General features: G+C 39.5%; 1 protein-coding gene across 2 annotated transcripts in view; it reads right to left on the reverse strand.

Moving 5' to 3' along the window:
• The window catches only part of cntn3a.1 (contactin 3a, tandem duplicate 1), a 99,630-nt gene that overhangs the window by 66,708 nt on the left and 5,889 nt on the right, over positions 1-27,033 (reverse strand). For both annotated transcript variants that reach the window (XM_074680567.1, XM_074680566.1), the window contains exons 2-4: positions 23,153-23,296; positions 9,343-9,475; positions 6,191-6,366 (exon numbers count right to left, since the gene is read on the reverse strand). In XM_074680567.1, coding sequence (XP_074536668.1) covers positions 6,191-6,366; positions 9,343-9,475; positions 23,153-23,207 — 364 coding nt within the window. In that variant the 5' untranslated portion in view covers positions 23,208-23,296. The remainder of the gene's footprint in view (positions 1-6,190; positions 6,367-9,342; positions 9,476-23,152; positions 23,297-27,033) is intronic.

Here is a 27,033-nt window from a genome sequence, read left to right on the forward strand (position 1 = left end):
TTATCATTTCAGCAAGTCTGATAATGATCTCGGGCTATTTTTGGAATGGATTGTTTTGAGCAGTTTATTGAAAGATTAGGAGTTTTCTTCAAGATATGAACATATAAACCCAGCATTGTTACTTTATCTCCATGTCTGAAATTATGGGAAACATAATACCTCCTCTTGAAGTTTCCAAACTCCTCTTGGTAAAGTGAAAAAACATATAAAGAAGAAGCTATCATGAAAATGGGGTTTGAAAATGCCCACCATGTAAACACAGTCAGTGTTACTGTGTCTTCAGTGATTCAGATTCATAGAAATTTGGCTGGATATTAATTGTATAAATAATAGAGATAGACCGATATGGATTTTTTGGGGCCGATGCTGATACCGACTATTAGTGGGCAAGGAGGCCGATGACCGATATTTGAAGCCGATATTAATTTGCTGTCAAAGTGAAAATATTGGCGTAAAAATTTGGAGCACTACAAACTCCAACACTTCTGCAATCAAATGCCTTCAAGCGTTTGTTTATTAAACAGCTCCCAGGCTTAGCAGCATGTTTTATAAAGTTAAATTAAAATTTAAAAAAATAAACCGCTTAAGTTTTCTACAGTAAACAAAGTTTTCCAAAATTTCAATGTAACTGCAATAAAACTTGAAAGAATTGAGTTTGTGCTGCCTTTTACAGCCATGTAATGAAGTTGAATTAATTTTCTGTTAAGTTTTCACATGACTGATTTTTAAGGTTTTGACCATCTAGGGCTTCCATAGAGTAGACAGAGAAACTCTGTGCAGAGAAGCATCAACAAGCAGCTCCTGAATGTCAGCAGTTGAAAAAATTTCTTATCATTTTTAAGAGGCAAAAAAACTTTTTCCTGTGGGTATTGATAAGAGGAGTGATTTTTGTGTCTGTGGAAGTTAAAATAAGCCCACAGACAGTAGGATAGTTATAATGCTAAGTACGGCTGCATTAGAGCAGCAACAACAGTTTTGAATGGGTTTCATATCGGCCATCGGATTACAAAAAAGGCTGATGCCGATATGCCCCAAAATGCCAAATATCGGCCCCCAAAATCAGCCAGGCCAATAATCGGTCTATCCTTAATAAATAATGTACAAGACAATAGTATTTCCTTTTTAAGTTTTGAAAACGCTAAGGTGAACGTTTTTTAGTAAAATGAAAATTATCATAAAGAGTAAAAATATGGAAAGACTGCACAATTACAGCAAAAATGATTCATATCACACTGTACTCTGTAATTTTTGATTTAACCTTGTGTTCTCCAACATTCTTAACAGAGTTTTTTTTTGTATGTATGACTGTTTACATATGCATACAAGCTGAAAAAAGGAAAAAAGGTGATTCATATTTCTGTGAATGGAGATGTTGTATTGTATTTTGATAACAACAATTTGGGGAAAAATGATTTATAAATGAATACACTTCATCTTTTTCCAGATGAATTGTGAAAAACATCAGGCAAGAAGAAAAAAAATGCAACATAGAAATTCCATGAACAGAGATAAATTAAAAGAGAGAGGTATAACTTTGATGTAGTTAGTCACATGTGATAACTTTACATTTATGTGACTTGAAGTGACTGTGGGGGGCGTGAGCGTCATTGTCAGCAGGGGTCTGGAGCCTTCGTGATAAGCCAGCTGTAGTCCTCAGAGCATATTAAAATTATTCTAAGGAGAAAAATGTGTGGAGTACACCAAGCTTTATCAAAACTTCACTGAAACCCTCATCTGTAAAATAGATAGAGAGAGAAACTCATTTATAGAATGTTCTTGTAATTTTTCCTATTAAAGTAAACATTATTCAGTTAGGTCCATCTGAATCACCAGGGCAACATAACATCAGAAAGGATGTGTCTCAAGTTCAGTCTGTGGAATTCTGCTTTTACCAAGTTTAAAGATATTTCAGAAAAGCTCTTATACAAGCTGCAATTTAGAGCTTTTTCAAGGTCGTACATATCAAGAGTTGAAGGAATGTTCTTACACCAGTATGTATGTAACATACATACTTCAAATAAAGTAAGGTGGTAGTAGATGAATCATAAAAAGTTACTGATCCAGCCTTTCACGGTGAATAAGTTTTGTATATACAAATAAAATTGTCAGTCATCATCTCCAAATCCCCAAACAAATGTAAATTCCTACTTTAGCAATCTATTGAAGCTGCAAAATGTCCAGTCACTCCCTGCAGCAGTGGCATGATCACATTTCCAGCCTCACGACCCCTCACAGCATCTACCTGGAGGCTACAGCCTGATCACTTCCTAAAAATCTGCATGTAATATAATCATAAGAAATAACAAGGTCAGAGCCTTGAGGCCAATTACAAAATAAAAACAAAGTTCTGCTGCTGCAATAAACATTTCAAACATTACACAAATAGAAGTCTTTGTATTACTGATTCATGGGGGGAAGAAAGGTTGCATCAGGATTTTGACATTGCAGAGTCACATTCACAGTTTAATCATCAATTTTTTTTCCACATCTTCTCTAATGGTTCAGAAAGTTTCTGATGTAAAAAATATTTCCACATTTTACAATCTAAATCCTAAAATAAACAAATGAAAATTGACCATTTAGGTAGAAGTACTTGATGAAACTGCAAGTTTACTGAGTTTTACACATCTTTGGCTTGATTCAAAACTAACAATGCTTTTTGAAGTTTTAACAACACTCAGGTTCAGTGCAATCATGCTACATAACTGAGTAACAAGCTAGCATTTCTGTCTAATAATTTCAGGGGATAATATTTAATTCTCCCGGGCTGTTATGTGTAATCTTATTTCAGTCCTCTCATTGTCTGCTTGTTTGTTTGCCTTTAAAAAAAATCACTACAAATACTTTGAAAGAAGTTTTATTCTTTTATTGTATTCCAATCTATTGAGAATGGACAGAGGTAAGTGCAGCAGAGTAGAGCATTGACATTGCAAGTTAACGTTAACCCCATGATTGGAGTCATTTTAATTTACCTTACAGTCACTTGATATTATAAGACATTCAACCAAGTTTCAAGTTTTGGATTAAGCCTAAGATGTAAATAAAGTCTTCAAAAGAAGTGATACTTTGAAAAACAGAAAAAGAAATGACTAAAAAGTTCTACAAACCCAAATACAAAATGCTCCAGTACACATGTAAGGTCAGTCTTGTGTAGCATTTTAATCTCTTTCCCAAGATTATCACTTTGTCCTGATGATTCATGTCTGATATATGCCAGCATCTTGTAATTTGATTAAATTAAACTAAAACTAAAACTTTAACTTAAATTTTTGCACCTAAAAAACAAGCCAAAGATGGTAAGATTTTCAGTGATTTTTTTAATCATCTTTGCAGCAGTTAGATACTTAAAAAGAATGAGACTCTGTCTCCATGTTAACCATCTTTGAAGAGCACCTGCTCGTTTAATCGACAGAAGGGCTCTACTGCTCTGGATACTCCATAGATGAAAAAACACCTGAGAACTGAGAAGGAAACTTGATAATTTTTTTGCCACATTCAGCGAGTGAAGCCTTATAGCAGAAAGGATTTACTTGATGTAGCTGACATTTAGTTTCTTTATCTGTTTGACCTTGGTCTGTGCATCGACTTCAACACGTATCCATGTCTGATCATTGGTAGAATGCAACAGGAAGTGTGTCAAAACAACAATCTCCCTGAACCTGCAAACCACGTACTCGTGTCACCTGCATGATCCAAAATCATCTGCACCTCTCGGTGCATTTTTTCTTTTTTTCTTTTTGACATTTATCTAATTCTGTCTTCCCTCTCCTCCCCTCTACTCTCCTCTGTTCTGTGAGAAGCACCATGCAGGGAACCACTAACAGTGAGTGACAGATGAAGTCTGAGGAGTGATAAATATCAAAGGGCTCTAATTATAACAGCACAGACAATCACAACACTGCAGAGAGGTGCTGTGCTCAGAAAATGCCAACAAACTTCATCCCTGAAAAAAGATCTGAGGCTCAGATACTATAACGCAACTTAGACGGACATAATTGATGATACACATCATTGTCCCTTCCTCAGATGCTCTCTAGTGAAAAAAAGACTTAATTTTAACCTGAAGCAAAGCAATGAATAAAGAGTACAAAACTGATGGAAATGAGAGAGGTGAAAAAACGATAGAAATCTTGCAAAGCAATTACTCAGATAAGGCAGTTGGGTTAGACTCTGGCAAAGAAAAAATGCAAATTATGGGCAATAACAGGACCAAATTTGATTGAAGAAATCATGAGCACCAAGATACAAGGGAGTTGCATCCTGCATTGCTTTCATAAATACAGCTATTTCACCCTCCATTAAACACGCTGTTACCCTTGTGGCTCTATAAGCAGAACAGCATCTCTGCTATAGCTTCCTCCTTCTTCGAGTCCTGCATCCAACGTGCTCTGCCCGTATTGCTGGCTTTGCAATCTCTTGTAAAATGTTGCATCTTTTATCAGTGAAAATCCTTTCACTTACACCAAAAATATCCCAGAGAGATTAGGAAACGCAATCTGGCTCAGTAACCAACTAGATTATTCCTTGCAGCCCTCCCAGCGGGCAAGCAGAACCTTTTAAACAGTTAAGTCTGTATTGTCAACACGATCGAGAACCTTTATACTTTTAGAGGTTTAAGCCCCTGCCAGATGGTAACAGACACTGTTGTATCATCCGTCCTTCAGAGGATTAAAAATGTGGGCTAACATTATGTATGCACAGCACATTCATGCACTCAAATTCAGTGTTACCAGACATCATTTGTCTGTGCAGATCTAAGGTATTGATCTCACAATCCAACTATAAACTACTATGAATGAAAGACCGAAAATAGATTTCACTATTAAAGAGGATAATATATTAGATTTCCTAATTAACAGTCTGTAGTCACTGATTTAGATTTAGTTTCTGCAGCAGTGCTTTGGCTTAGGCTGCCAGCCTTGGTAGAATTACCTGCAGCACATAACGTAGATCCTTATATTTTCTTATTAATAGCTTTACCTTGGTCTTTGTTTCACAGAGTTATTACAAGACCACAGGAGGTGCTGGCCCCTTGGTGTTTGAAAGAGAATATTGAGCTACTCTGAGTCAGAGTCTGTTACAAATGACACGATCCTGACTTTCATAACAGACTGCTCCTCCATGAATTATTCCCTTGACCTGAGGCCCACTCAATCATACAGCACACTTAATTAAGTTAAACCAAGAGCAATAAATAAGATGTATGACACATCAGCACTGATGCTTGTCCTCATCCGTTGACAAAAGCAGCTGGTCCCAGGTCAGGCTCAGGCAATGGATGAGACCAATCAGGATGACATACAGTTCAAGTCAGGCGGCGAAATATTGATAGGAAATGTGAATATGATCAACAGCCTTCAAGCGACTCCAGGCACCAATTTGCACTATACGCTGAAGATTTAATGCTGCTTTGTGACAAAGAAGCACCAAATGTTGGCTAGATGGATACCTCTGGTGCTCTCTCTGCCAAGGATCATCTGTGCGTCTGCAATGGCACAGAAACAGACATCAGAATTCAATCTAGCCGCACCATCTGTTCACAGATATCAGGGCTGTCATTTGATATGAGCTGCCCATCAACAGTGGAGGTCTCAAGTTCACCTTGCCATCAGAGATGCCTCACACTCTGCTCTTATAAACTGTGATGGATGAAGGCTGTAAACCATCAACTATACGGGATCTGTCAAGGCCCAACACACAATCATCACAGGGAAGTGAGGAGCCGAGAGCCACCAGTCAGCGTAAACAGCGGCAGCACAGCTTTAATCAGGGTTAAAGGAGAAAAACATAGCGTAAGAGAAACATGGCTGGTTAATTTGCCTTTTCTCATTAATAACTTTAAACAGTAACAGCACACTGTAAGAGTCTCTTGTTGCCGGTTGTTTGTTTGTTAGAGAAGATCAGGTCTGACAACAAACAATTTCCAGAGAATCCTACTGGGTCATTATAATTTCAGTGAACCACAGCGTCAGATGTTTAAAGAAACTTTCACTTCCCAAACAAAGACTGAGCTCCACTCAAACATCTGAAGTTGAATTAAGGTGAACTCGGCTCATCTGGAATGAACTGAAATAACCAGAAAGAATATAAACGCGCAAGACAAAAGAGCAAATAGCACATTTTCTGCTTTAAAGGGCTATCACGTATCAGTGTAAAATGTCAAGCTTGGTTAAGAATTTAATGGACTTACATGCAATGTGCAGACTGGCCTCTCTGCTGACAATGGTGCCAAACGAGTTTGATGCCAGGCACTGATAGACGCCAACATCTCCCTCTTTATTCAGATGGCTGATGTGTAAGTTTCCTCCCATGAGAGAGTAACGTGACCCCGGTCTGGGCACGATGAAAGAGTCATTGAGTTTCCACCTGTGAAAGTAAGAACATGATAAAACAGTAAATAAAGAGTCCTTTAGTGGAGAAAGTTCAGCTGTTTTGTATTTTGTCATGCCCATGTGCTGGGTGTCTAATTATCAATGCTGCTGAATTGTTTATACAGACTGCTGCTGATGCAAAAACACCCAGCCATATGGCTCAAAGCCTAATTTATGTAATAAAGTGACAACCCAGCAGTCTAAACTGTGACCAAACAGCCCTTATCCTGAATAAAGCAGGAACTCACAGAAATATCACTGAGTTGCAGCACAACCAAAATGATTATGACTGAAATGAGAAGCAATCAGCAAAAGTAATTTCAAAAGACTGTTCAGTTCTATTCAGGCTTTCTCATTTCAGACACAACTCATTCAAACAAATCAAATGCTCCATATTCCTCTGACGTTTCCTTTTTTTTTTTTTTTTTTCTTTTCAGCGTGTTTGTCCATCACCCTTTCACCAGAAATCTAAAGCCTCCCTTCCAATCATAGTCATTATCAGGAGCTATGGCCAAACTGCAGGACTGCTAGAACAAAATAGCTACATGCAAAGCACACGATAATAGAGTTTTTTGATTAAACCTCTTGTTTTGAATAATAGGTTCACCCAGCAAGTGTGTGTGTGTGTGAGAGAGAGAGAAAGAGGAAAGAGACCACCAACAGGCAGCTGCAAGCAGTCACCTTTGAGCTGAGCCAGATGTTTGTGTGCCTTGACATGGGTTTTATGCTTAGTGTTGCTCACTTAGCAACACCACTTGTTTTTTTGGTGATAACATGATAAATAAAAACATGTGACCATTATGTTCAGGTTAATGTTTCATTTACTGCAAACTGTAAGACAAAGAATGGAAAAGGATTACATTCACTTTAAACTTTCTTAACATTGTCGCATAGTCTTTCCTCGTAGAATAGGTTGTTGAAAGTGTCTGCATTATAACTGGCAAACAGCACTTTCATCCTCAAACCAAATTACATTGAAAGGAAAGAAAATGAGAGAAAAGAATAGGGTAAACACAGACTAACAAGAAAAGTGACACTTGCAGAAGGAGATTTCCAAGCAAGAGCTTTTCATCGAAGAGAAATGGCTCAATTAGGTTGAACGTTAGCTCCTTGGTCTTGATTAGATTTTACCGCTCCCTGCTAGACAGGAGTGTGAGTGTATTTATGGCTGAATTTCTCCCCTCTTTTCGGTGGTACGGATTTAGACAGACAGACAGACAGAGTGAGAGGCAGGCTTGAAGAAGGAGGGAATGGGGAACACATGCAACGGAGCGGTGCTCAACGGCAGATTGGCTGATTAGATTGATTTAATGATTTGGTTTTTCCAGCTGGAACTTGTCCAAGAGCTCCAGATGAGACAAATCAAGGGGCCATGGTGACAACTTGGAGTGGGAGCTTTATGTGGCAGCGGTCATTGGGTAGTCTTAGACAAATTAATTTGTCCTTGGCGCCCCTGAAATAGAACTGCCTTCATACTCAGCAGTGAAGAGTCACTCAGCATATGGTGTCCTGCTGCTGAACCTCAAAAGGACCCAAAATGCTTCAAAACTCATTTTAAAAGCTGGCATGAGTGACCTTTGTTTGGAAAAAAAGAAAGTAAATTACAGCAGCGGTTACAGCAGTGTGACGCATGCTGATTGAACCAACATGGTAGCAATGTGTCTGTATCAAAATCAGACCAGTAATAAAGAGGGATAAAAGTATTATATCAAAACAGCATGTTATCAATCTGAAAATCACATCTTAATATGGATTATCAGCGACCACAGTTGGTGACTCTTGCTGTAATTAAAGAGATAATTAGAGCAAAATATGATTTGATATGGAGCTGGGCACGCTCTCAGAACTTGAGCTCTGAGAGGCAAAAAAAAAAATCTGAGATTTTGAACTCATGAATTGATTTTCATTTTTAAAGAGTAGGTCTATCCGGACAGTAAAATAGTGCCTGATTGCTTATTAAGTATTCCAGCTGATCCAAGTGATAAGATCTTGTACATTCATTTCAATTTGTGCCCATTAGGCATAACACCAAGGATCTTCAAGCTACATTAACGGCCACATATGCTGATGTTATGAGGGATCGTTTCAACCTATTACACATTAAATGCTTGACTTTGCAATTTGCATTTAATTACACTGACAGGAGTACAACAGCTATGTGGCCCCTTTTGACAGACTATGAATTAAAAGCTTATGCGCTTGATGCACTTTAAAGCAAATCAGCGTTTGTCATTTGTTTTCATTTGTCATCATTTTAGCAGGAGTGGAACTGAGCTTCAATTTGTTTTTAAACACAATTGCAAAGAGAGGCGCTTGACCTCACAGGCCAAGAGAAGTGAACAAGGACAAGAGGCAGCAAATGTTTTCCAGCACCTCAGTTCATAAAGAGGTTTGAATGATGTTTATCATGTAGTGATAACCTCCAAATCAGATGCCCTGTAGCAGAGTCCGAGCAGCCTTGGGCAGTGATGCTGTACATAAAACTGCAGCAGGCTTAAAGCTGAGATATGGAAAGACAACTTCTGCAGAGTCGTGTCTTGTATTTGAAATGTACTCCTCTACAGTTCTTAGGTTGATCCCAGCCTGTGATAGCAGGAGATTTTTTGAGCTTGATTTTCTTGGGTCACTTGATCTTTTCAGCGATCAGAGACACTGCTGACAGAAGCTTCCAGAGAGTACTCTACAGGGGATCAATGTCTGACTGCCAATGAAAATATAAAATAAGAACAACAACTGAGCCAAATTAACTCATCATTCAAAAATTTGCCATGACTGACAGCTAAGCTAAGCACTGCAGGCAGTTAGAAGCAGTGAGCCGTAAGGTCCACAAATCCCCAGATTTCCCAAGGCAACAAAATCAGTCTCGCGTGGGCTTTAAGACAAATGTCGCTCTTGAAAGCTTTGGGAGATTTCCTGCACCTGCGTGACAAAAAGCAAACAGTGTGCACAGAGCCATGCCTTCAGGTGTTACCTGTAGAAGGGTGGTGGGTGTCCTTGGGCCTCACAGCTAAACACCACCTCCCTGCGATTCTCGCCAGGTTGAAGGGGAAACACCACACTGCCGGGTTGCTTGGTGAAGACTGGCCGCAGCAGGACTCCGCTTCCTGGGTGGAGAACCAACATAACTGCATAAGCTTCGACACCCTGGTGAGCCTGGTAGCCAATGCTTTTTCACACTTTCCACTCACAAGCACAAATTATTGGCTTACAGAGAAAGAGAGGAAGTTGAAATTAGTGTCGCACTAAGAAGATGAAGGTGCTTTAAAATCAATGTTTGGCATGGATCAGCTGGCCGTGTTAGCAGAGTCTGTGTGCATTTTTCATGATGGTTGTAAAAAGTTGAGGTACTGCATAATCAGCTTGTAACCTTCATAAAACTTTAATGCAATATGTGAATGTAAAAATCTGTCAAAGCCACAGTGCATTCCAGCCCTGCCACAGAGGGAAAAAAAAGTCATTTAAACCCTTCAAACTTATCACCTCATCCCCAGGGGATCTCATGCAATAAGAAGTTTCAAATCAAATGCCAACACAAACAGTAAGAGTAAATTGCTCTGATTTTAAATCAGCACTCTCATTTGAGCCATCAACATTGTGCCCTTTGTGGTTCAGTCAAAGAAAAGAGCCAGTCATTTCCACAGTTGGGGAAGAAAAATACTCAGAGCTGTTTTCTTCCTGAAATATAGATTCAAAACAAATTATTGTGCTTTTTCTGAATAGTTTGGGTTTTTTTGTCCTGAGGAAACAAAATGAAAATGTTCTTTACTTTGAATGGTATCTAAACTACCTATTATTATTTATAATGTAAGCTCACCAAGACACAAGAAATGACTGCCGCTGCCGAAGGATATTGTTGACTTCTACTTTCTGTAATTTTTTGCATTCTCTGTTTTATTTTCAAATAGAAAAAGGATGGTTTTTAACTTTTTTTTATGGCCTTCTAGCTATTTGAGGTGCTCTTGTGTTGCATGTCACATTCAACCATTCGTTCCACATTCATACACTGATTACAGAGGCGACTGGGACAGTGACAAAAAAAGGGTTTGTAAGAAAAGAGGGGGGTGTATCAAAAAATATGCTTTTAACATGTTGAAACAACACGTTAGATGTTTGTTTAAATGTCTAACTTGCACCTCTGTTGGTGTCACAATATTTTATATGACATTTCTACCTTTTTTAATCCATTAAAGGATTAGTCCCATCAAACACTCAAATGGTGGAGGCACAAAAAGCATGACAGGTATCAAATAATTCACCTTTGCAGAGGTTATGCGGGTACACTGATTCAATAATTTATTACCTCTGCCAAGGAGGTTATGTTTTTGGGAGAGTGTGTTTGTTTGTCTGTGAACAACATAACTCCAAAAGTAACAAACAGATCTTGATGAAATTTTCAGGAAATGCTCGAACTAGGATAAAGAAGAAGTGAGTAAATTTTGGAGGTGATCTGGATCACCATCTGGATCTAGGATTTTTTTTTAAGGATTCTCTATCATTGTGAAAAAGGGCCGTTTTCACCATATGTATAACTCCACGATAAATGGTCGGATTGCTTTGCAAAACAATACAAGACAAGGTCACCATAATTTCTGACAGATGTAAAAGTACGATCCAGATCCTGCCAATATTCTGGAAACTAAGATCCAGAATACGAAATATGTACTGGGTCATCATAATTTTCTACACTGTCAGGTAACAAATTATCATACAAACCTCTAACACCAAATTATAGCAGACAGTCTGCTGAAAGGGAGTATAACATTAAAGTAGGACTAAAGCATTGCGTGACAATCACAATATACTTGGCGGAGGTCTGTGCTCTCTTGGTGCTTTTCTAGTTTTTTTCTATTAAATATCATCTCAAAGTTATTTAAAATCTTTCATTTCTAAACTTAGATAACATTGGTTTGGTTTTAAAGAGCAAATCAGTATGCTGTAGATGTCAACGTTCTCTTTCATTTTCACGGTGTAGTAGACTGCTAAAATCTTATTCATGGTGACTTTTTTGCACATTTTCAGATTTTTTATGAGAAACATTGGTGACACCAGTTGACATTTTTCAGTTTCACCAGACTACAGTATGTGAATCATCTGTCAGTACAAACTGATCACATTCAAACACAGATGGAAGAGACGGTAGGGGAAGTTTTGAGGTTAAGTGTCTTGCCCACTTAACTTATTGGCAGATGGACAGCTGGAATCTGTTTTCAGCCCCAAACCGTCCAATGAGAGGGGCGGTCTTGGTTGAACTTGTTTGCATGTTCCACATTTTTTAAGTGCATAATGCAGGGCAGTGGTCTGCCTTTGGACTCTGATACAGATCCTCTTGACTAAAACACTGAACACTGACTATTATTATCCTCCGTCTTTGTCTAGAAATGCAATTTAAAACCCACAAGCGGCACATTAATTAAAACAAAAAGTCTCAATTCCCCTGGTAATGTCATAGCAGTGTTGATTCAGAGTGGTTGAAAGGGAAAAAAAACAAATAACAAAGACAGCAGCAGGTCTAGTGTGACACACGTTCCCTTGGTAATTACAAAGGTACAATAGTGAATGTGTGCTGTTTTGGCAAAGCCCACATTTACAGTGACCCATGGGGTAGTCAGTCAACACTACATTGGAATAAACATTTCTATCTGCTAGGGAAAAAGAATTCATTTGGATTTGTCAGAATAAATTTGCATATTTGTAATGGCACAGAAACGGGAAGATTTTGCAGGTAGGGTAACTAATTTGTATGAGAGGCAGGTATCCCTTTCTTGTCTCCGGCACCATGGGAGAACAGGTTTATCCTCCAGACTCAAAATAACTCTCGGAGAGGGTGGAGATGTTTGACAAGGGACCTTGTACACTGATTGTTCCTCTCCACAAGGATAAACCTCTGAGAAAGTTACACAGAATGAAAGGGTGCCTAATTATAATCTTTGTGAGATGAAGCGTGTCCCTCCAAGCGGTGATGAGAGATGATTGATTACCAGAAGACACACGTCTTGTACAGAGCATATTCAAACACAAATCCCCACACTTGTTGGACACAAACTTGGAAGGATGCTGATGCCTGGGGTAAACATTAGAGGAAATATTGTGTCTTATTAAATTGATAGATGAATCTAGTTATCAATTCACTAACATCTATTCTTTGAAGTGGTTTGAAAAATGATTTGATCGGGGCTTTTAAGCAGGCGGTTTGGAAAACCTAATCCAGCCTTTTAGATATTAATTAGCACTTTAACTGGCAGCAATTCGTCAAACTCAAGACAAATCATTTGACAAAGAAGTACATAGTCCTAAAGTACAGAGTTAAATTTCAATGAAGAAAACTGTATTTTGGTGCCTTCTTTCTAACATGTGTATGACAGCTCTCCACCTGAACAAAAAACTTGATTAAGCCTAAAGCCAAAACCTTCACAAAGCCCAAATTGCTGCCGAACGCCAATGCGTCAGTAAAACTGAGCACTATAAGTGCGCCTGACCACATAAAGTTGATGAGATAATGATAAAATAAGTACGGTTATGTAGGACAGCAGCCACACCTAGGCTGTTCCGAAATCCCTCCCTATTCACTATATAGTACACTATATAGTAAATCCGCCATTTTGAAGTGCTGTCTGAAATCTGAGTGAGCATGGTCATTCTCAAGGCCACTAAATGTATCCCACAATGCATTTTGAAAAGTAGTGTATTTGCGATGCTCACTATATGAGCAATATTTACCATCATGCATTGCGGTTGAAACAGAAGGAATGGCTGATTACATGATTTCTGATAACATGAAACAACATTAAAAAGTGTCAGAGAATAACGCTTATCTCTGTGTTTAACTTTCGGAGGAGCCCGTCACACAACTTCGAACTGAAAATGACGGACGTTAGCCGCTGAACCGTTCATCGCGGGTGATGCATTTACTGGACATTGTACTTCTCAAACACTGCATAAGTTGCCGCGCAAATAAACGTTTTGTTTTATCAAAAAATAAAGTGTAATACATGTTTCTATTATTTTTAGTTGTTGCGGAAAATACGCTAAGTATTATATTGTTATCACTGAATAAATACCGTTTTGCAGTGTTTCAGAAAACTGATAACTCTACATTCCCAGCCGTCCTGTAGTGACGCGGGAGTAATTACGTCACTGTCAGCGGATGGCTGGTGAGTGAGTCAAGGTCCAAAATGTTGTTTTAATTTAGCTGATTGAGCAGACTATAGTCCACAACATTTAATTAACTTTATAGTGAGTATTGAGTAGGGAATGACTGAACGATTTCGGACACAACCTTAAATTTAAAACAGAACACGTGCACGACCAGATACGTTACAGCAATTATATCTGCTTTACAGCACCCTACGGTAACTCTACAGAGACAAAGGGCAAAAAACAGACACACAAACACGGTAAAGTCTGTTAGCTTAGCACTAACAACACAGTGGCTTCAATGTCAGCAACGTGGAAATACGTCAAACTAGAAAGTGAGGACAGTCCAACAGCCACAGTCTGTGCTCTGCTATCTTTTTGAGAGGCGTTCAGTTCGACCAAAACATCCCAAAACAACAGGCAACGCAGTTCACTTACAGAGGAAAGGCTACCCTGCTTTTTCCTGGGCTCCAAAAGAACGGATATATATCCACGAAGAGAGGACGACGGCGCCCAAAAAGCTTCGAGAAGAAGATGGGACGCAGGCTTATGCCATCTCAGTTATCCACGGTATGTCCTCCCGTTTAGACTCTTGTTTTCACAGCCTGCTTCACTGAAGCAGTACAGCACAGTCCGTAGTAACATGCGAGGATGTGATGATGGTGTGATGAGTTTGACAACAGAAGTTTGTCCAGTATTTCTGCTGAGCCTTGCAGCACACAAGATTGAGCTCTTGCCATGGATGGTTCAGGTCTGTTAAAGTTATAATCCAGTTTTAAGCAAAATAAATATTTCCATGAAAGGGGGAAACATGAGATAATCCCGTTGGTGTCTGATATGTACGTTCTCTCACCGTTTTCGGAGAGTTGCGTTCAGGGCAGCCTCTGATTTTAGTGTGTTTGTATTACATACCTACAAGTTGTTCACAGTTCAGGGTTTGCTGAAAGCCGTAAGAAGCCTAGAATTTTATTTAACTAAATTTAGCGAGCCAACCGGTCATTATCTGCAAATGTTCTGAGAATACATGGAATTCAAAGCGATGATAATGATATTCTCTTATCTTCTGCGTCATGTTATGACATGTTTCCAGCTTCGTATGTGATACATTCAAGCGCCATCGGAATTTTAAGAATCTGACGATTATTCCAGCGTTTTCAGTTTTTGGATTGGACAAATGGCTAGTTGATGCCAGTCACTTAAAAATAAGTGGTAATTTGATCCAGCTGACGGGGATTGGGATCCAGAGGGTTTCAACTTCGAAACTAGCTGGACTTCGTTAAATGGACTTGATAAGCTCAAGCTATTATTTTTTACTATCCTGTATTGCTAACACACAAAACAAAAAACTGTGCTGCTTCACTTTCTCACTTCTTCAGCAAAGTTTATCTCCAAACCCCCAAATCGTTCATACATTGGTATTTTTGCGCCGTAACAAATGATTGTTTTGATCTTTTGGGGGGTTTTCAACCGTCACAAGTCTTTTGGTTTTTGATTTTAGGAACAACTAATTGGCTGCAGTGCCCGAATAATGACTTCCAATTAGCTATGGCCTAAATGAAGCAAAACTATCCTAGACTCTAAACCAAAGTTATCAAAACCTACAAACTATAAGGATATTGGGATGCACCAATCCAACTTTTCTGGTTATGATACCGATACCTGGGCTTTAGGTATTGACCAATACCAATATCCAGTCCAGTGTTAAATAATAACCTGCATGCCCTACTGAGGGATAAGACTGGTAATGTTTTAGGTAAAAGGCAAAAAAATATAGAGAGAGCTACTAAAGTTAATATTCATTTAAACTATAACATATATAAATGTTTACCAGCAGTTTGCTAAAAAAAACGTGCTTCAGAATGGGCAGAAATTAATATTCAATTGTAATATTTTTTTACCCTGTAGACTAATAATTAAGCAAAAAACATAAAAGTGCATCAGAGATAACATTCCAAATCAAGTAACCAGGAGCGCCGGTAAAAAAGAAAAGGGAGGAAGCTGGTTGCCTGGATCAACACCATGGATTGTACCCTTCCCACCAATACGGATCCAGCTATGAGGGGCACCAATCCACCGATACCTGGATCGGTCCCGGTGCATCCCTAGATATTATGAAAACAAGAAGTGAAATAAGATTTTTATAAACTTAAATGAAAATAAAATAAAACACGGCTTTACAAAAAAAAACTAATGTGAGTTTACAAAACTTACTAAAATAAAACTATAACAGCAAAAAGTGTCTATAGTTTTTGTTTTTGTCAATCTATTTGATAGATAAACTCATGATTTTTTTTTTTTTTTTGACACTCACCGAGTGGCCAGACAGAGGAACAGTGTGGATACAGTTTATTGATGTTAAACTGTTGGAGGTCAACACAGTTTTAAAAATCATCTGTTTTGTGTTTCTCTTAAAGAATGCCTTTTCTGGCGTTTCTGAATCTCGCCCCTGTTAGCTACCCCAAATTACAAAACAGGCTAAAACTAATACTGAGACTTATAAAAACTAAACATTTTTCAAAAAATAAAAACTGAACTGAATGAGAAACCTCTCCTTTAAAACTAGTTAGAACTAAATTGAAATTAAAAACAAAAAGCCAAAACAAAGTTAAAATAAAAACTAATAAAAAATGCAGGATTCACAAGTCTAGCAGGCAATTGTTTTCTCTGCAGCGTCCAGGATGAAAAGTTTCCAGTCTTTTGAAGTATTAAGGACACAATGGTGTTGCATTGAGCACAGCTGTTTTATCATGTATTGTTTACTTGTCACTTCTCGGTCCTTGTTTTGGATAACAGGTCTTAGCAGAGCTGGTAAGGACTCAGCACCTCAGCTGCAGGAAACAGAGCTCAGTGCACGAAAAACACGATGATGTAACCGCTTAATTATTGATAAAAGGTCGGGGAAATTGGGTCATTTCTTCCACTGTGGTACAGACACCTATTTCCATATATAGTGATCTTACTTCATGTAAAATACAAAAAGAAGTATCCACTAAAGCTGTGAAAACAAAAAGCCCTGTTTTGGCTTATTTTTCCAAGTACCTGATAAAGAATGGAGGAAAGTGAGCACAGTGAGTGATTCATGGGGCTTATTTAATGTGTTAGACCCCTCACTTATCACTTGCGCCCTAATGTTGCTACGCTTTAAGCACAAACAACAGCTCGAACACTTAGCATTACCCCTACTGCACCCAGAAGCAAACATCCTTATCGCACTGAACCATGTCTGTCCCGACATTTTAGCATAACCTTGGTGTGTGTTGCACTCTCCATCAATCCCTAAGTGGACTGCAGCGCACAAACCTGGCTCAATATGCAATTAATAAGAAATGAATCAACATAGTCTATGATGGCAGTTTGTATCTGTGGTTAACTGACCTGATCTTTGGCAGCACCATGGCAACTGTTAGTACAAAGGTGAATACATGTCAGAATAATGAGGAGTGGTGGAGCTCTGGGGGACGTGCCTGGAGGCTCAGTTCAAACTGATGCAAACTCTCTGAAACTCTTCTGTTGCCCTAACTGGAGTAGTAGGGGGAGAGCAGAATAATTTTCAGGCTTGAACTCTGGTAATCAAACACTGAGGGGCTTCACCACCGCAATTTCAGAGGGATCTTTCATATTTTCCAGGAATATTTTCATATCTCTGGCATGCTTGTTGGCCAATCCTGACAGTTTGTGTGTGCAGGAAACACATGTGGCCGTAGCAGTAAAAGTTTAGGATTTAAAATTGATGCTGACATTTAAGATGACAGATTTTCATCCACTTTGTTATCTGAGAAAGGGTCAAAAATTTTGTTGGACCCAGAGTGTTAGGATATGATGAAAAGTGCTCTATTAAAGAAGTGCACTGATCTGGAATCCTAAAATGAAGTTGACTGCATATTGCTGCACGATGGAGATGGAGGTCATCATGAAAGGGGTCTTTTGAAAAAAAAAAAAGAAAAAAGCCGCCCCCACTCCTCTCCGTCACCTGCTGCCAGATGGTGATATGTGCAGCCGTTTTCGAAGGCTTCTCAGACAACACAAGACTCAGCATTGGAGCACAAGTGGAAGGCAGAGGGAGCTGTTTAGGGGGCTGAAATAAAAACTAATCTCAAATTCAATACGAGCTGACAGCAAATGAATTCCTCCAGCTTACCTCAGCATGAATAAACAGGCACATGGGGAGTCGGCTGTGGGGGAGGTATCGGTCGTTTGTGAGGTCCCAAATCCATTCGTTTCAGCTCAGGGTTTTATGCATCAAATAAAAAAAAAGCCAATCTTGCTTTTTAAAGCATCTTTCCCCTCTGTCCAGGCCGATAAGGTACACCTTTAAGGTCTCTCATTCAGGGGCAGCAAATGTTTCCCGAGAGCTGAGGGACGTTTTGGGTTGTTTCGAGCAAGGTAAAATTTTGATCACATTTAGATGAAATTTTTGTGGAACTGCTTTTTCAAGGTCCTTAAAAAATAGGAGCATTGAATTCTAACTAATAAAGAAAATTAATGATTCAATATTTCACCAGGAAAACAGAGGAAAAGATAATTAAGAGCGGAGATTGCCACATTCTTTCTCTCTGATATCAGTACTAAAGAAGTGTAGAAAAGAAATATTAGATACACATAAAAAGATATTGCCCACGAGTCAGACTAATAGAAAATGTTCCATGGTCATTTTTTACTGCTCTGACTATCAGCTGGGGTGTAGTGTGCTGTGCTGCACACTCTCGTTAATTAAGTTAAATACATTTTCAGTGGCTCGGCCTGTAAGGAGAGAAATGTGGCCAACCTTTTTCCAACTAATATCATGTCACACCATTCTCCAGCTAATCAAAGCTACTGCATCTGAATTCAATAACAGCCCTTGTACGCAGGGTATCCGATGCCATGTTCGCTGGGGAAACACTGAATTGATTAGGTCCAAGTTCACATGTGGGAATGGCAAATTAAAGCTATTTTGTTGTTGTTCTGTCTATTGAATGTCTACATAAACCCAGGACCATATTGCTCTGGAGAATGCTATTTGTCATCTAATTGTAGTAATATCCCAACGTTTTCCTTCTCAAGATTGGTTAGAAGGTTATTCGTCACTTACTGGGAGCCATGTGCTGCACTAATAGAAACATTTATCATGCTTTATAACTGTACTATAATGTTTCCAGCCAGGGACCTTACAAACTACATGATTGGAATATTAGTGTTCAATTTTTTTTTTATTTCAAACATACATACCTCTTACAGATTTCTCAAAGAATGTGCGTAATTCTTTAAATTGAAGTCTTGTAGCTGAGGTGATTGGTTTCACTCCCAGCAACAACCCTCAACTCTAACTCTCTATGTCCCACATATACACCTTTTAAATAGGGATGCACGATATTGGATTTTTGCCGATATCCGATATATCGAAACCCCTTTTGGCCGATACTGATACCGATACTGATAATCACAAGTTTGTTTGTTTTTTTCACTGTAAAGAAAGCTAAGTCTATCCTGTACTGGAATTTATGTTACTCTTATTGTGACGGTCTTATTTGTTTAAGAAACACACATAAAACAAGAAAAAAAAACATTTGATTTTACCATAAATAAGAAATGTATTATTTGAAATACAGAAAAATAATTTCTTTAGATCACATGAACTTTAAATGTACGATGCATTTTTAAACATAACCAAGTTGCATTTGATTATTTTAGAGCTACTGTAACAACCTGGTGACAGACACAGAGCTCTGCAGTGCAAATAAATGAAGTGCTACATTTTATTTAAGGAGCTTATTTTTCAGATGGAAAATAATAATAATCCTAACTGAATATCACCTTATCGGCTGTGCTTATCAGCAGAAATTTTCATATCTGCTGATACCGATAAACGTGTTTTTAAGCTTTTATCAGCCGATACCGATATTGTGCCGATAGTGCATCCCTACTTTTAAATTACTTTTATCAGCACTGAGTGTATTGAGGGAATAGGGATGGGTGGTGATATCTGGTTCCTGTTAGGAATTCGATTAGAAATGGTTCGATCCATCAACATCGCTGGCCTTCGAACTTCACAATTTCCTTGTCAATTCTTTACATTGTCATGTGATGTGCCACACATCATTTACGCTTGCCCATCAGCAGCAGAATTTTCAAGACAATGGCAGAGAGATCGAAGCAACCTTGGCTTCACTTTTTCAAAAAAAGGACACAAACAACATAAAGAGCAATTTATGCAACTTTGTAACGTCATGCAATAGTGGCAACACCGCCAACATATTAAAAAAGATTCACAGTTGCGTGGCGTTAAAAACTAAGAGAGTCATGTCACATTTATTTACTTGTAAACAAAAAAATGTTGTAGATGCAGACAGCATTGGTATCAACAAAATCTTATCAATGGAAGGAGTGACGTGTATTTTGAAAGAATAAAGAATATATAAAAAAGCAAATTTGGCCACCAGCAAAAAAAGTCATTTTGGTCCAAAAACCTCCTCACGTCTCTATATTTGAACATCAAGAGACACAGACACACGGATTAGTGTGTTTGTGTCTCCTGATAATAAACTAGTAACTTGAATCAGCTCACATCGCCCTACACTAACGTATATTCCTGCTTCTTTCACATCTAGTCATGTTTTTTCATGTATTAAAAACACAGCATGGATAAATTATTATTCATTACCAGCTCTACGCCATGTGTGCAAACACATTTGAATGGGATGACTATTTCATTCCTAGATGAGGCAAAAACACAGCCAGCAACGGGAGTAAAAGATTCACTGGGGAATATTCCACCTCTTCACAGAACTTCAAAGATGCAATAAAATCCTTGCTTAAGGATTCCTAAAAGGCTCCAGCATGTTCTGATGAATCAATGAGTTAAGTCAATATTTGAAACTCCAGTCGTCTCTGATTCACACAGGGGAGATAAAGAGCAAAGTAAAAGTAGTTCTAGGAGATTAAAATGCCGGCCAGAAGCAGCCTTTTATTTTTACTAGCACCTCACAAGACATGAAGCAGCTTTAAATGAGCAGAGGTGATGGTAAAATTCATCTCGTGAGTATTTGTTTAGGCTGACTGCGAGGATGTTTTATTGAAGGGATAGCTTCCTGTCATATTAAGTCTGGAACAAAACAAACACAAAGTGCACAAGCATGTCAGTATTTTATCACGAAACTTATCACTGGTGACTCCTCCTGTCAGTAACCACGAGCTCAACGTTCATGAAACCAGCACATGACATTAAAGCTAAAGGCCACTTCAGGCAGGCACAGTAAAACCTCTTACAGCTCTGTCAAACACTTACGTCTGATTGGCTGACTGACACAGTTTGTGCTTATTGATTTTTTCACATCTGATCATATCACTCCAGTATTAACGAGTCCACACGAGTTTGTTGATTTCTCATCCAATTAAAAATCAAGACCCTGTGCCAAAAATGCACTACATCTCTGAAACTGCAGGCACTGACTCAAATGAACATGGGAGCTTTTTCTGATGTTAAATTAGATCATTCTGAGAGCACCCCACATTTGATTGCTAGTTAAAGCCTACGCAGCCGTCTTACTGGAGTTTTTTTGTTTGTTTTTTTAATCATTTCTGGTTGCAGTGCTGCTGAATTGTAGCCCTTCAATGCCAACTGCAGATGTTTCTATGATTGTGTTCCCGCCAATTATTTTTAGGGGGTGCTTGTAAATTCATTGAGCTTGTAGTAAAATGTTTTGAAATCAATATTTTGCATCAAATTATTTATGTTTTTGGCGAGCTCTTGTGAAGTGAGGGGGAAATACACAGCGAGCTCTACCGCGGGGTCTTCATTGGTCTTGTAGCCTTATTTTTTCTAATGAACAGATGCTGTTGATGTTCTCTGTGATACTTTTTTTCATGTGTTTTGAATATTATACCGTGTTAATTGAACAGACACTCAGTCTCTTCTCTCTATTCCAGATAATGAGCTGCTCAATCTAAAAAAAGGACTTTCTCAGCCGTCCAGCTCTGAGAGCATGCTCTGAAGACTGGATGTGGTGCTGGAAGTGTCTCGCTGTGTGAAGGTTAGTCGTATCTTTGCAGGGCAAACTGCACCCTGCTGTACCTCAACGCCTCCTCCCTGCCCCCCCTGCTCTCTCATACACTCCAACACACATACAGTACACGCCTGCACCTCAGGGCAGTTCAAACCCTTGCAACAGACCGGGGGAGTGCTGGTTAACTTCTGATGAACTCTCTTTGGGAGTGACTCCCCCTTGGCCCCGTTGCTCTCCCACACAGCCATGCCCTCTGTTAGAGAAAAAAAAAAAAACACTCCCAAGTCTGGATAAATAACCTGGCAGCACCTATCTAACACCCTCACACTGTGCTCTCTCTACCCAGCAGTGCTTGTCTGCATACTAAAATGCTTATCATGTCTTTCTCAGAACACACAGAGGCTTTGGAGGTCTATCGTTGTATTGCGCCATACTTGTCTTGCAAGCAGCGCATATGTAATGTAACTCCATACTGAATATTAATGTAAGGTTACTCTCTGTTACCAACTGTGAGTGTGAGCCTCTAGAGTGAGGCAAGGGCTGTGCAACACAATGCATTTCACAGGCTGTTTGCCCTCTGCTTCTTTGTTTGCCACTAATTCGCTTTGAATGGAAGCTTGGATGTGTTCTCGTCACCTCATGATTGTGGGAGAAATTTCTGTGGCTGGTGTCTAATCTGCAGAACGGACTGTGGACTCTTTGAGGGGTTTTGTGGAGGTTTGTGGAGTTTTCAACGATTTCTAAGACGTGCACTTGTCCGTGTTTTTATCAGAATGCTTAAGTAGGACATAATATGCGCTCCAGACTGGTGGTGTAGATCCTAATCCCATAGTGAGTCACAGTTCCCTCAGGAAGGCCTCATTAGACATCCGCTGATGTGTATTGGATTTAGTGATAAGTGGTGCTAATTGCCATGTAGGCAAATTTAGGTTCTGACGTGATGTTGTGAGTTTGAAAAGGGACCGGCATGCACAAACAAATACACACAGTGACAGAAACAAGCACGCACACACACACCCACACTAATTATTTTAGGTCCCAGCTGTGAGGAGGGGCTGTTGATTTAGAGCAAGGAAACATGAAAGATTACTCATTCTTGAAGTTACTGTGCTCAGACGACAAAACCCTTATTCATCTTGTTCTCGGCTTTAGACACTCTAAAGAGAACTAGCATTTGACCCTGAACATTTTGTCAGGGAGGAAAATTAAGTCTCTCATTAAAAGGAAGATCAATGACAAGATTTCTGTACTACCACCAGTGCAATCTCAATTAGGCTTACAATTGAGGGGCTCTTTCTAAAGAATGATTGCACATTCAACTGGAGCGACACACACGTTGTCTTTCAGGAAAAGAAACATGTATTTCTTTTTTTTTCCTTAAAACTCAACACAGGAAAAGAAGGTGATCGCTGCTCGGCGCCACTAAAGGAATGTTGATTGGCTGCCTTGAGCTGCCGGTGAAAAGACATCAAGGTGAACCTTCCCACCGTTTGCGAAATTGGTGGAGAGCTTGGGGCCCTTTTTGCCATAAAACCTCTTTGTGTTTGATTTTTCTCTTAAGTGGCATCTGTTCTGTTTGCCAAGGAGCCATCACAAAAATCTATAAATAACAATTCACGGCCCTACACTAACAGCATAAAAACAGTGCAGATTTTGGATGCCTACCTGCCAGACACTCCACCAATGACAGCAGCAGTATAAGTTTCCATGGCAACTCCATTTTAATGGTCTCAGGTCAATACAGGCTCACATCCAATCACAGGTGTGTAGAATCCCGGCTTTGTCCTTTCCAGCACTTTCACCGTTCTTCTGCCAAATGAAAGAAAAGAAGGAGGGAAGCCATTAGACATTCAGAAGCTCCAGTGACTGCTTTCATCAGACGGGGTGATTTCACACGGACAGTAATTGTCCATGTTTGCTCAGCAATGACTTAAATGATAGAAAACACAGAGGGACAGTGGACGTCATATTCTGAAAGCCAATCTTCACAAACACACTCAAGTCTAAGTGACAGCTCGCGGTGGCTCTGTTTTGAATTAAAGATCCTGTGATAGCCCGGGTATATCTTTGAGAATAATCAGATATCGCTCCGTCTTGTGCAAACACAGAAGATGATTTGTTCCAGCCAGGCACTCACAAACACTGCTGCCATGGAGTTTTCTTAAGTGTGCTTAACATTGAATAACAGGGATCATGTCTGCGAGAGCGACATAAAAAGACTGCTAGTACAAGTGCTCGAACCTGCTGGGACCAAACAAAAAGCAAGCTGGTCCTCAGAAACAACCCCAGCGTGTAATAAAGCTCTGTCCTGGCTCCTCAAGTTCGTCTGAGCTGGAGGGATGATTTATTTCTGACATAAAGAGATGATAGTATGCAGGGCAAAACCATTTTTGGTCTTCAGGGAGCCTTATGAAATTGATTTTCTCAAGGACTTAACAGTAATTTATCCCTGCTTAGACTCAAATTAAGCTTAAAAAAGTTCTGGGATGATAATGAGATGTACTCCTGCAGTCGTTGAAAAACAGAAATGTATTTCTCAGTCCAAATCCCACAACCACAGCAACGTGTTGATAGCTCCGACCCCATCTGATAAAGCAGCAGACAAATGTAAATGTATGATCGGCCGGTTATGGAGTGAAACAGGATGAAGAGAGGAAATTAGCCATTGTCGTTGTTCAAACTGTGTCTCTCCGGTACATTTAACTGACTGATGGCACAGTTTCTTCTGACTACACCCACCACACGGCATGCTGAAATAAATGAGAGGGAAGAATTAATAAGAAGGTACAGTATAGTCTATCAAGAGAAAAGTAGCAAAAAGCAGAGACAAGTGAAGGATTACACATTCAGAGTTTCTCAGTTATCTGCACCTCTCTTATCTTTGCACCACTGAAAGGCATGACAGAGCATACTGATGCTTATGTGAATACATCAACCGCGTCCCTGACACGTTCGCCTACACTGCTCTTCCTTCTGTGTGTGCTAAACCTCTGAAGGCAACACTTTCCCCCTATAAATCTCATTACCAAGATTGGGTTTATAGTGTCATCCTAGCTCCAACATATCTCTCAGTTATTAGGATGCAAATGTCATGAGTAAATGTTGGCTTTTAATAATAAAACAGAGAGACTTCAATTCCTTCTTGTGCTCCTGGATATTTTAGGAGTGCTCCTCCTTTCAGGGAATAATTGTGAGATGGGCTGAATAAATTACTCCACACAATGTTTTTAAGAGGAAGAAAGGAGAGCACAGACGTTTAAAAAAAAGGTTCAACTTCACAGTTCTCCAAAGCGAATTCATTGTTTAATTAACATCTAACGTGTTTTTGTAGTCGAAATAAGAGAAATAACAATCTTTATTTTAACCAACACAGTGCTCTAAAACAAAATCACTGAAGACTGCAGATTAAACTCCTGCTTCAGGTTCATACTCACACATGTGACACACACAGAGCGTGTTTCTAAAAACTCTTCAAGTAATTGTTTTGTCATTTTCTTAAATGTTTGAAACTCTGCTCCTCAAAAATTAATTTATCCTTCCTTGACAGCACTGCAACCCGACATGACCACAGCATGTCATCTACTGAGACACTCTGCTCACAAAGGCAGGTATCTGTTGGCCTCTGACAGCGATCTCTTGATCTCTATTACTCAGCAGGCCCTGAGACACGAGACATCACAGAGCGGGGTTACTGTGGAGGGGGCGGGGGGGCTAAAGACAGCCTTTTGATCCAAAGAAGCTCAGCACTAAGATGATGGCTCGGGGAGCTGGGGAGTGTCCATGGCAGCATTTGACTTCCTCTTCAGTACAAATTAATTACCCTTGTGACCTTAAGTGGTAGTGACAAGGCCAATGAGTCACTTTCATCCCAAATCGATTCTCTCGTTTGTTTGCTGTATGAAATGAAAGTTAATGATACAGAAGGCTTTCAAACTTTGCCTTTCAAGTTCCACCCTCTTTCATGTTTCTGGAAGAAGCCAATGGCTGAGAAATTGAATATGATCAAGGCTGGAACGACATTTCTGGCCTTAACATTTCCTGACCCAATTTGCACAAACTCAACTGCATTTAAACGTTTCACAATGGAAACAGATTTACAGTCAAATTTCACAAAAGTGGACGACAGAAACGGAATAAAATGACAAAGCGTGAATGCATTAACTGGCATTCACCTTTAAAGTTTTCTTCTTTCTTTCTTTTGTTTGCGCTTCTTGTTTACCTCAGATGCCTGTGCGGTCGACACCCTGCACAGCACAGCATCACACCTTTCTCACACGCTGTCGTATTTTCTTACTACGAGCCTGACATCTCAGCTCGGGATCTCACACACGCACGTCAGTTTTTCAAACGTGCTGTTTATCAAATCAGAAGCTTTGAATAAAGTTTGCTAAAAGTGCTGCTGATTGATGTAGGGGGAGCAAAACATTTCATTAGAAGATGATGAGAGGTTTTCTGCAAAATGTCAGGTGCAGCTCAGCCGACTTAATGACCTGCGGGTAAGATAGCCCATCAATATTTCCTCTTTGAGAGAAAATTGTGTAAAATGCCCAAATGTCATGTTATCATAATAATCAATGATAATGTATTCATCATTGAGCTGTTTATCAAACGTTAAGACGCAAGGTGATGACTCATTCATTTTTTTCCACTTGTGATAGTTTCTTTTTTTATCTTCTGATGTCATTGTGAGTAAGATTTTGATATTTTTGGCTCTGTTCTCTACCATTTCATACACATTTGATTGATCATCAGCCTCATTGTGGATACTGAACTGTGTTCAGGAATCAGCTGTCAGGCTTTAGTCCCTAGTGTGGTGCTGCTCAAACTTCATCTAATCACATGAAATCAGCGTCGTGCACTGCGGCCGTAAGCTCGGATATAAAACCGAGCCCTTCATTTTATTTGACTTTTGAGGAAATGCAGCTGCTTTTAAGAGAAGTGTCAGATTTGCAGAGACAAAGCGCTCTCCCACTTTTCAGCGTTGTCAGAGTGACACCTCTTTTCCTCTTCTTCTCTGACAGCACAAGCTGGAGTTGATAAAGCACAGATTGTAGTTCAGTCAGCCACAGAGGCTGACAGTGACGGCGCTGGATTCGACCCTCGCCACTACACCCAATCTCTCTGCTGCCATCAATTTTTCAGCACTCAAAAAAGTATTAATAGAAGGGTACTCCACGTCCCGTTGGGTTGAAGAGTCCAGATGAAGATAAAATTCACACTAAAACGCACGAGCACCCCGCACCCACACCCCCCGAGCTCTGAATCATGAATGAGACCAGACTCCCACACTCTGCAGGAACGAGACAAGACGAGGAGAAACGGCATACAATGCTGCATCTTTAATCACCTGAGCTGTGACTTCACTTGATCTGCAGACACCAGCTCGATCAGTGTTTTCCTGCATGGGAGGTTCATCTCACGGCTCTGAGTGCCTCCAGTCATTTAAAATTCATTTTCTGCCGGTGCTCGAGTTGAGACTAGTAGTAGTAGGGAACGTGAAATTTCTCCCTAATCCTGCGTACTTTCATTCAGCGCACACATGAATC

This window comes from Halichoeres trimaculatus, unplaced genomic scaffold (assembly GCF_033239565.1).
Source record: "Halichoeres trimaculatus isolate MK-OKI-2021-1 unplaced genomic scaffold, fHalTri1.1 fHalTri1_scaffold_11, whole genome shotgun sequence".
NCBI lineage: Eukaryota > Metazoa > Chordata > Actinopteri > Labriformes > Labridae > Halichoeres > Halichoeres trimaculatus.